This window comes from Paramisgurnus dabryanus, chromosome 20 (genome assembly GCF_030506205.2).
Source record: "Paramisgurnus dabryanus chromosome 20, PD_genome_1.1, whole genome shotgun sequence".
In the NCBI taxonomy this organism is placed as follows: Eukaryota; Metazoa; Chordata; class Actinopteri; order Cypriniformes; family Cobitidae; genus Paramisgurnus; species Paramisgurnus dabryanus.
The window spans coordinates 29821898-29833919 of NC_133356.1; the positions used below are offsets into that span (position 1 = coordinate 29821898).

At 39.8% G+C, this 12022-nt stretch overlaps 1 protein-coding gene across 3 annotated transcripts in view; it reads right to left on the minus strand.

The window, feature by feature from the left end:
• The window catches only part of spred2b (sprouty related EVH1 domain containing 2b), a 45207-nt gene that overhangs the window by 5770 nt on the left and 27415 nt on the right, over window positions 1-12022 (minus strand). For 2 of the 3 annotated variants that reach the window (XM_065250926.2, XM_065250932.2), the window contains exon 5: window positions 1088-1264. In XM_065250926.2, coding sequence (XP_065106998.1) covers window positions 1088-1264 — 177 coding nt within the window. The remainder of the gene's footprint in view (window positions 1-1087; window positions 1265-12022) is intronic. The other variant, XM_065250941.2, reaches the window with a different exon arrangement.

Here is a 12022-nt window from a genome sequence, read left to right on the forward strand (position 1 = left end):
ATGTGGCTCAATTGATATAGCAGTGCAAAGGTAATGGGTTCAAACCCCAGGGAACACAGATGTATACCTTCAGGGTACCCACACCTTAGTTAACTTCAAATTCAAGGACCTTTCAAGGACTATCCAGGTCCAATACCCTCAAATTCAAGGACTAAATGTGGAGACACATTTCAAGTTAGAGCAAGGTTACATCGTGTTACCTCTTAAGATACATGTTACAGTTCCCTTTCGAGGGAACTCGCGCTGCGTCACTGCGGTGACACTTGGGGACTCCTTCAGGGGTAAGTGCATCTGAATGTGTATATCAAATTCAACCAATGGTGAGGCTTAATGACAAAGACAGGGTGATGCGGGAGCCAGGAAGTATATCGCTATCTGAAATATTGCCAAAGACGGAGTTATAGGGATGTAGGAAGTATGGAAAGGGAGACGCAGCGTCTTGTTCCCATCTCAGGGAAAAACAGTTACACACGCAACCCGAGACGTTTTCATGTGTCAAACACAACTATGCAAAAAAATTTTTGGTATGAATCAACATTCGCATACAGAAGATATACACATTTAAAGGGAACAGTTTACCGCGTGTGCTTATAAAGTCTAGAATTTTTATGATTTATCCTACACTACACAGGGAATAATATGGATTTTTTCAGAAAACTTCTTGCATAAATAGATTTAAGCACTTTCAATGACCTGTATCTATGCAGGGCCTTGATTTCCCCCCAGATTCACAAACTTTCAAGGATTTCAAGGACCCATGGGAACACTGTACCTTGTTATGTACTGTAAATCACTTGAATAAAAAAGTTTATACGAAATGTGTGAATGTATATATTAGGCCATATATTTGGGCATTTTTGTGTTTTGGTTCCTATAAGTATACAAGCTATACACCCCTTTTTGTTTTACCCAATTTTTAAAGCAGCATAAAGCTGATCCTGGGTTTTTTTAACTCAAGAAGAGCATGTGTTGTGCATGTGCTCTGCATGAATAAACCAAGTAAAAAAGCCTCCCCTAAAACAAATTTGACTCCCCAATCTAAATTAGGCACCCTTAGTATAAATAAATGAATGTAAAATTGTATTACTTGAGTTGTTTGAATAGTCTCCAGCTCTTCACGCACCTGCTCCAGACTGTAGCGCTCATGGGGCCGGCACTGCAGGATGCAGCGGTGTTGGTGCGGCTCGTAAAACGTGGAGGTGGCCACCATTTGAGTTGTATGTTCCTTCTTCTGAGACGAATTTGAAGAACTATCAGTGGCGGTCTGGAAAACAGACACAGAAATAGCCTTGAATAACCCAGAGACATCTGCAAGAAACACCAGAGCATTCGCTCCTAAATACACATATATCATAAGGAAAACTGTACATGTACTGTCCAGGAAATTGAGGTCAGTCTTTTAAGAAGAAGTCAAGATCTTTCGAGCAGGTGTTTCGCCAAATAAACGCAGTTTTCCATGACCTCATGGGTGGCTGGGTAAACATAATACACCAGACGCACGGCCATATAATGTGCACGAACACGCAGACATACACATTAACGTCAGCGCAGTCGATCCGACATGACGTGGCTCAACTTCACCGTGCAATTAAACAAAAAAATCAAGCCGCAGGATTTGTAAAAAGTCTCCCTGTTATTAGAGGAACTCCAAATGATTCCAGCATGCTGGGATGTAGGCCATTAAACACACACACAACCAACAGCTCTGGTCCATAACATCACCACACACAGCACAATGGAGCACCTCATTGGTCGAGACCAAATCATTTATGACCATCTTAAAGCGAGCAATACACGGCAGAAAGAGAGATACTGAAGAATTTATAATAACAATTTACATGTTTGAAGGTATAGTGTGGACCAGACTGAAGCTATTATTGCGAGACAGGGCAGCTTAAAAATATCAGACCTGACAAACCTGCAACCCATTTGTGAGCACAACAAAGCACTGTTTCTCATTTCACATGCAAAGAAGCCATTTACATATGAGACTTATGGGCACAACACCAAAAGCCTAACAGGCAAGGTTTAGCTAGTTAGCTATGGAAGTTAAACCAGCTTAAGTGGGTTTGCCGGCCTTGGCTGTTTTAAGGTCTTCCAGTCTGGCCAAGGTTGCGCTCAGTTGATTTAAATGGAAGACCAGTTATGTCTGGCAAACTGGATTAGGATTTTTTTTTACCAAGGAAGACATGAATGGTGCAGGTAGACAGCTGCCCACAAATCTGGGCTGAACACTGAACAGGCAGACATACAGACAGGCCAGCATGCAAGGCGGATGGGTGGATAGGAAGCGATTAGTGGCTTTAAGTCTGGATATGATCCTTCCTTTGCCTGAACCGGATGCCTTCAATAACCACCTGCCAGGTGGAGTCAAAGCACATGCATTTTTAACTTTAAAAAAGTGATATATGTGAAATTTAAATATTAGTAAAAGTAGCTCGTTGCAATGAATAGAGAGCTTTGAGGTCATCTACATACCAGTGTGCTTCTACAGTATGAATAATTTTAAGTTTTAGATTTACTGTCTTCTCTTTTGGAAAAACAGACATTATAAATTGATGACTCATCTTGCACTTACAGACGTAACCAAATGTTTGTTGCAGTCTTGAATGAAAATTTGTCAGGAATTAGTCCTTTCCATAATACTTTCTAGCAAGCAAATATCAAATAAAGTGTATCTAATAGGCTATTGGCTTATATGTCCTATCCAAACTTCCTATTCAATTGGAAATATGTCAACACAGGAACAAATACTTAGAAGATCCAACCCATACATAGAGATTAGATCACATAGTTTGGATAATGCGATGCCATTCAAACTGAGTTTTTCCTGTTTTTCCATGTTTGAGGCTAAACTCCAGCTGGGCGAGCGGAACAGAAGCCTCTGCGGCCCGGCCTGAGCTCTCTCGCTGCCACGATCTGGCCTGGACAGCCCTTCATGTTCATACAAAGACCTCAGAACTGCTGGCCAAAAATAATACAGGCGTCCCTCAGAGCACTGCCAAGAGCCTGAGCCGACACGATTCAAAAATACGCTTAGGAGGATAGCTGAGGCCGGAGCGCTGGAGATAATTAAAAACACAGAAACTTTAAGACGGTTACACTGAGCCAAAGACTCAAACGGTATGAGACAAGGAGGAAAAAAGTAAGCTAGCTGACTAAATAGGGAGCTATTTAAAAAAAAAGCATCATACCCTCACAAGTAAATGATTCGAGACACTGCAGAAGCAGTAACTCACAATTGATTCTAATAGAGTTTGGTATTAGCATGTTGCTAAGCTAACAATGCAAAATTAATAAAAATATGTACCACACGTTAATATTAGGTCAATCTGTCAATTTTCGTCAGACTGAACTGGCTTTTCATTTTCAGGCAGTAACTGAAAAATGAGACCGATAGTTTGGACAAGGATACATAAATGTTGGGTTAAACAGTTAGGGGTGGTTTCCAGGGCATGGATTAGACTAGTCCTAGACTAAAATAATTGTAAGAGCTGTCCAAACTGAAAACAACCTGCACTGACATATCTTAAAATAAACCAGTGCCCTTTGTTTTGCCTCAAAATGCACACAAGTAAAGTTTAGTAAGGCATGTTTGTTAAAACTAGTTATTTTTCCTAATTAAACTGAGGCCTAGTCCTTTTTTAAGAGAATCCCTGTTTGGGAAACCACCCCTAAATGTTTGTCAGACCAAAGTGGTTTTACATTTTCAGGCAGTTAATGGTTCCAATAGTTTAGCATGTTGCTAAGCTAACAATGTCAAACTTTTATAAAAAAAACATGAATGCTTTGTTGAATAGTAAAAAAAATTGTCAGACTGAACTAGTTTATTTAATTTTATGTGGTAGCGTGCAACAGATTTCAAATTAGTTTGGTGTTAGCATTGTGCTAAGCTAACAACGACAAACTAATAAATATAAAACTACATAGCACATAAATATTGGGGTAAACGGTTCAATTTTGTCAGATTGAACTAGTTTATTTAATTTAAGGTGGTAACTTATAACAGATTTCAAATGAGTTCGGTATTCCCTGCTAAAAAAAAACAATAGACACCATCACAGAAATTCTAATGGTTTTATTTGGAATTTTATTGGTAGTAATGGAATATGGCCCAAAACACACTACAGTGTAGTGGTTTTAATGATAAAAGCTAATGGTTTCTATTGGTATTTTAATGGAAACCATTAGAATTTTCTGTAATGGTTTTATTGTTTTTTTTTTCAGCAGGGTTACCACATAAATACTGGGTTAAACCATTTATTTTTGTCAAACTGAACTAGTTAAATTTTTAGTTGTATTAAATGTTTGTAATCAATGTTCGTAATTTCTTATACTTGCAATCTTGAACTTTGCAGTGCATTCTGGGATTGCCTTCTCCACAAAAGATATATGCCATCCTGCCCTCAAAATCATGTATTTCAGCATAAACAAGCTTCTAAACTTCTGGAGCAGCCTTCGCATAGAGAACCTAGCTAAACGCTTATCTAGGCAGCTCATTAGGTTCTGGTACAGAGCATATAAGAACAAGACAGGGTACACTAAATCGCTAGCCCCCAGCACGAAATCAGCCATCTTATCGAAAAAGCTCTAAAGTGTGGCGTAGCAGAGATAACAAGAGAGTTCAAAGGCACATGTGGCCCGACTCTAATTCAAAGGAATACCTTCTCAGCAGCAGGGCCCATACCGGACTGTTAATGACACGCAATCAGTGGAGCGGTGGGGGAGGGCGAGATAATGAGGGAGGGGGAGAGCATTGAGCTTTGGGGAACTGAAGTCTTTTGGATAATTTCACAAATGGGCCCGCTCAATTAAGTCAAGAGACTCAGGCTGGCCACCCTGTGGCACGAAACCACATCAGACCGATCCAGACCGGGCAGGCCAAACCGTCTGTATACTAAACCAGCTACAGCCGGACAAAGCTTAATGTAGCTGACAGAGGACCAGTTTTAAGAGCACAAGTTATAGAAGCAATGATTAAAACCAGGCCCGTGGATAAATCGATATGGAGTACAGAGTTTAGAAACAATAATAACCAAGGAAGCTTTAAAGTTATCATATTTGGTGTGAACAGGCCTTTACAATAAAAAAATTGTTTTGCCATTCAGGTCAACCACAAGCAATTTGATTCAATTACTTAAATGCCTGTTCCTTGCATGCAAGTGTGGTCAGTGTGTGGCCACATGGCTACGTGCCTGGTTGTTCTTGCAGAAAAGTTATCTATAGGTTTCCACGGTGACGAGGGTTTAAAGGCTTTTCCAATTCCTCAACAATCTAGGGAGAGAAAATATACTGGAACTAATTGAGCTTCAAGTTAAATTGCCTATAATGACGCACCTTGCGTCTGAAGCAGGGATGCCCCGAGGGTAAAAGGGCACTGGTACCTTTTCCACTTCTGTGAGCGGTCCTGAGAGCCTTTACATACACATAGACGCACAGTGCCGCTAAGGACTGTAGAGAATAAAGAAATAAAGGCTCTCTAGCACGAACATAAAAGAAGCATTGATTCTTTCCACCTCATTTTTTCTGCTCTTCCCAGAACTGTTAGTCTTCCACATCCCACTTCCCCTGAGCATCCCATGAGCCCTGACTGTGAGCTATCCATACAGCTAAACCCTTATCCTGCCCCACTGCTACACAGGAAGCTGTTTTTCTAGCATTTCTATAATTTCCCTCAACACACACACACACACACACACACACACACACACACACACACACACACACACACACACACACACACACACACACACACACATGATCTAAATAGTCCTAAACTACTTATTTAAGAGTATATTATAAATCATATGCATCCCAAAACAAAGTCCGTGCCAGTTTTTTCTGAGCTTGAATCGGAATAAATTTGTAGAAGTTAACAATAGTTCAAATTTCAGGTTCAGGTTTGAGCTTTTCAGTGTCAGCAGTATGTCACTACAATGAGTAATACAGTATAAAAACTTTACAACCCACAAAAGGAGACTTTTTCCAACATGGAAGGAAAATAGTGAGGTAGAATATAGATGTGATTTATACAACCAAGCTCCAAGGGACAAAGAGCACTGTAAAAATATCATAAAAGTAGTTCATATAACTTGCAGACTGTCTTACAAAGCTGTATGATAGATTTGTGTAAGGAAGAGACAAAGTTATTCTCTAAAAATCTTGTCTTAGCAAATCTGCTGTTACCTCTCAAATATCGTTTACTATATATATTTATACTTACAGTGAATATACATGACATGCGAGAACCAGTCTGACAAAAATACTTTCAAAAATGTTTAATAACTGCATTAAAGCCCCCCTAACATAGAAAATGCACTTTTAAATGTGTTTCTGGTAGAAAATGAGTCACCAGTGTGTGTGCAGAAACATCCTGTTATATACAAATCCATCTATTCTTCTTTGTGTAATCTCCTTTAAACTGCAACAGTCACACAAAACAGGCTGTTGAGGGGATCCCCTATCAATGTGATGTCACATTGATTACACCTCAACCATAACCACTCACAGCCTATGCCTCATGAGCACATAGTTCAATCTTCTGTCAGACACACATGTTTTGATGTAGTCCAGAGAACATTTGTAAGCGCTCTACACCATACTTTGCATACGGGGAGAGGAACAGAAGCTTTCTTTGCATTTAAAGAAGCAGCACGTTTTTCATTGCAGCCAAAAATAGCCATGTTCAACATCGTATAATGAAAGATTTGTGGTGTATTTTGAGTTGAAACTTTATAGACACATTCGGGGAAACCATAGACTATTTTAATATTGCTGAAAACATCTAGGTTAGCGGCCCTTTAAACAGTATTTTAAGATTTCAGAAGATGCGTATGTACACCTTTTAATGGATAGTTCAACAAAAAATGAAAATTCTGTCATTAAAGGGATAGTTCACCCAAAAACCCTCATGTCGTTCCAAATTCGTAAGACCTCCGTTCATCTTCGTAACACAGTTTAAGATGTTTTATATATAGTCTGAGAGCTTGCTGACCCTTCATTGAAAATCTATGTAAGGTATACTGTCCATGTCTAGAAAGGTAATAAAAACATCATCAAAGTAGTCCATGTGACATCATTGGGTCAGTTAGAATGTGTTAAAGCATCGAAAATACATTTTAAAAATAAAAACATAATAAAAATTACTAATTTATTCAACATTGTCTTCTCTTCCGCCTCTGTTGTAAATGGCGTGCATGAGACTAAAGTCACGTGACTGCAGTGAGGTGTCTGATGTTTTATCCTCAGACATGTTTGCAAAGTATTTTTTTAAAGCAACACTATGTAGTTTTTTTACCTTTAAATAATGTCTCTAAAATTATTTCAGTGATAGAACAACTTTTAACTGGACAAATTGTACTGTTGCTGCAACCTGAGCAGCCTCCTAGCTGCTACAAGCACACTCTGAAAGTGGCGGTGGAGGGTAGGAAACACGGCCCCGCCCCTCCCCCTGCCTGCAGAAGAGTGTCTGATACCAGGCACTGTTGCGCTTTTCAACCACATGGGGGAGCTGTAAGTCATTTTTACATGAAAACTACATAGTGTTGCTTTAAAACTACAGCATGTGTCTTCCTCAGACTGTAAACGAACTCGGGCGCACACAAAAAACCAGCTGGGGCGCACCATATAACACGTCAGTCGCGTCGTACATCAGCCGCGTCACGTGACTTTAGTCAGGTGCACGCGATTCACAACAGAACCGGAAGAGAAGACTGAATAAAGTCGTAATTTTTGTTATTTTTGGACCAAAATGTATTTTCAATGCTTCAACACATTCTAACTGACCCACTGATGTTACATGGACTACTTTGATGATGTTTTTATTACCTTTCTGGACATGGACAGTATACCATACATAGATTTTCAATGAAGGGTCAGCAAGCTCTCGGACTAAATATAAAACATCTTAACCCTGGAGAACCCAAGAAGATTTTGGATAGCAGCAATAAACATTGGCCAAATTTGACCCTGTGGGTTCTCCAGGGTTAAACTGTGTTCCGAGTCTTTAATGACATTATTTTCATTTTTGGGTGAACTATCCCTTTAAGGTAGCGTGCACACCAAGGCATTTACCCTGGCAGCCGGCGTATATTTTCAATTGTTTCCAATGGAAGTGTCGCGCTTTTCAAAAACGGCAGCTTCCTGGTTGATTTCAAATATCTTCTTCTGTTTTCAGCAGAACAAAGAAATGTATACCGGTTTAAAACAACTTGAGAATGACAAAGTTTAAATTTTTTGGATAAACTATTAAAAAATATTTATTTTTTACAGCTTTTTTACTTAATGACATTTCATTCTGATTATCAGCTAACAACCGAGTCAATGACGTTGCTTAATTTGGGTCTGCCCAGTAAAGGGTAAGTACACCAAATTTCGGCCGTACCAAATTTATTTCCTTTAGGAACTGATGACACATCATAGCCATAATAACATTTTTAAATAGCATCAGGGTGTGCTGCTTGTGTTATGATGCTGTAATGGGGTTATGTCAGCATTACGCCAGAGGACGGACATGAAGTCCTGCACTGCTGAAGTGTGCTGATGACTCACTGGACACAAAACCTTTCGTTCTGTCCATCACATCAATGTAGTGAATGATGTAACACCTATGAGGCAATCGTACAGAATAGATCACTGACCAATGCCATTCACAATAACTAAACACATCACATTCCTCATTTTAATGGACGTGAACACCTTCGTTTAACCTTATCTCTCGGTCAGTTGACTCTTTTTAGCAAGGGTCGAGCTGTGCTTGGCATAAGAGACATCTCTGATCAGATGCGGATGGAGGTGTTGTGAGCACAACCAGCCCGACACCGGACACACCCTGCTAAATGCCCAGCATTTAGAGATGCAGGCTAAGTCCTTTTCCAGATCCGAATGAGCTAAAACCAGCTGAGGTTAAGTATAGGTTAGCTCACGAGGAACCGTCAGAAGGAATGTACGTCCCGGCAAAGAACAGCTCCCCTCGACATAATCGCCCGAGTTGTAAATCCAGTCCACTCACTTCCGGGACAAACTAAATCTGTGTTAAAAAACAACCGGCACTTGGTAGTAAATCTGATGCTTCTGATTTCTGAACCAACAGCGCAACCATAAATTCCAGGACGGAAAGAAGCACCGGATTAAGTTTCCTTTACAGCTCAGGGTCCTTGGCTTAGCAGTCTACCCTTTTGGCCTGAAAGCGAGACAGACAGCGAGTGAAACAGGAGCCATGAGGCTTCCCCTGTGCATGCCCCCCCTCCCCTCCTTCCACTCGGGCCGGCAGTAAATCAGGACGGCAGTTAGCTAGGAAGCAGCTGCTAATGATAGTTTTACTGGGGCGAGCAGGAAGTCATCTCCTGACCCCGCCTGCTGCTCTCTGTCTCCTGTGACTGTCACAAAAGGACAGTATGTGGGCAAAAGCCAAACGGCGGCACGGCCCACTGAAACATCGCCACAGGAAACCTGCCCGCGCTGCTATCGCATCCACCATCTTCAAAAAACAAAGAGCCATCTTTTCCACAGTGGCCTCGGCGGGTAAAAATATCACAAGGACTCTGGCTTTTCTGGGACGCTTCACACACACTCAAATAAAACCCGTAGACATGAAAGCTGGAGGGAAGCGGAAGTAACTAAACATTACTTTCAAAGAGTACATGCATTTCAAACAACATAAACGGCTAAAAGTCAGGAACATGTCTTGGATATCATCACAAAACCTTAAGAACATACATGACATTAATAATAACAAATAGAATTTTGCTTAAATAAATGAAGCATACTTTAAAATCACAAAGACTTTTGGATTGTAACGCAATTAAGCAAATTTCCCCCCGCACTTATTTTCCCAATATTTCTGCTGAATGTAATTTAAAAATATAATACTTTAAAAGTCAATGCATGTCTGTTCGTTGACTGTAAGGTAACCAGATCTTGAACAGTCATGTTTTTTGGTGTTCTGTTCTCCACAAAACCCAAAACAATAAAAGACAAAAACATGGTTTTAAGTTTTTTAACTTAAATAATGATGGATTTCTTGGTCTGTGACGTCACATGCTCCTGCACCATCGCTTTATACAGCACGCTGTGACTTATAATTAGAGGCTGTTTACACTTGGCATTAACATGCGTTTTCGTCGATCGGATCACAAGTGGACGACGTTAATGCCAGGTGTAAACAGTGTTCAAAACGTTTTGAACGCGTCCACTTTCGACCACTTTCAACCACATTCAGAGGTAGTCGAAACCACTTACGATCGGATCGCTTTGGAGTTGCGGAACGCAATGTGGTTGAATGTGTTCGAACAGCCACACGCGACCGCCTTCTCTCCGCCCATTTATCTAAACTGAGGTATTAAACACAAGTTTTACGTCTTTTTTTGACTTCTGGCGTGAACATACGGTGAACAGCGCTATTTTTAGCCTTTCATTGATAAAACTACTGCGGGTGTTCTCCGTAGTTTCGTTTTGCAAGTGTGTGAAAGTTGCGCGATCATATTTCATCAATTGCGCTGAAAATTCAGAGAAAGCTCCAACAAATATACGTACAAAACACTGTGCAGCATGTTTACTTGCTAAACAAGCAGCAGGCTCCGACATAATATAAGTTTGTGTCCATATAAACTCATAATTACTGCCGCTCGCGTTTGAATGACAGCAGAGAGACTCGCCCACCGTCTCACAGACCACCCCCTCACAGTATTCAGGACAGATGCGGTCGAAAGTTGACAAAAGAGACGGATTTAAATACCAGGTGTAAACGTAATGTGTCTCTCTCGTCCACTTGTGATCCGATCGATGAAAACACATCTTAAAACCAAGTGTAAACAGCCCCTTAAAGTCAGGCGCTTCTTCGCACCACACAACCAGCTTGTTTAAAAGCAAGGCGGTGTACCCCATCAGCAGCGTTGCCATGTCCTTCTAAATTGGGCAACTTTTAAACTTTTCTGCAGGTTGATGTTTTGCGGGTTATAGAGGAAATGATCAGTTGTTGGTTTTTAGGATGTGAATAGTCATTGGGATGCTTTTGGAATAGTTTTGAATAGCCATTGGGCTGGTTTTGTAATGTGGATCTGGCAACCCTGACAAGACAATGACGGAAATGGACGCTGGTTAATATAGGTTTAATTTTGTCCTTTAATATAAGTGAGTTTGTGTTTATTTAATTGTTGTTCGGTTTTCATAAAAATAGTATTGAACCACAAACTAAGCATCTGTTTTAAAGTAAGAGGGAAATCCAAGTTTTTATTTCTGTAACAATGCATGTATCACTTTCATATCACATGGCTTAATTATTTTGTTTATAATGAATAATGTTAATTTTTATCATGGTCTAAAGTTAAAGATTAAAATTTGTTTATTAATTTGTGGCCAAATTTCCTCACCAGCACATCCCTAAGGATTTTTTTGTTTGTTTGTTTATTTATATTTTGACATATACAGATGTTTTAGTATTTAAAAGCTGCACAAACTTTTTCAAAAAGATTATGTTAGTAAACTCTGTAGTAGTGTGTGGCTTTTGCACGCTTAAAACTACACTTTTACATGTCAGGGCTCCAGACTGCCACCAAATGGTGGCATTTTGCCACCAAAATTTGAGAGTGTGCTACTGAATTTTACATCCAGTCGCACATGTGTGACCAGTAAATTTGACCTTTTTTTTGGATGTGACACTGAATTTAAAACAGAACATTGTACTTTCTGCATCTATCATCAAAGTATTTATTAGTAATAACAGTGTATTACTTAGTAGAAAGGTGAATATTTGGTTAGCATGTTGATTTATGCTATGTGCCCCTAAATTTTCTGGTTGCGCCCCTAAAATTTTCAGTTGGGGGCCACTGTGCTCCTAGTGAAAAAAGTTAGTCTGGGGCCCTGCATGTGAATACAATAATTTAGTGCCGTATTTAGCTTTAAACAGTTAAAAATGTTTTTATTGAAAATATATTTTATCCGATTAGTCGATTAATTGAAAAAATAATCGCCCGATTAATCAATTATGAAAATAATTGTTAAAAATAATTGTGGCCCTAAAATG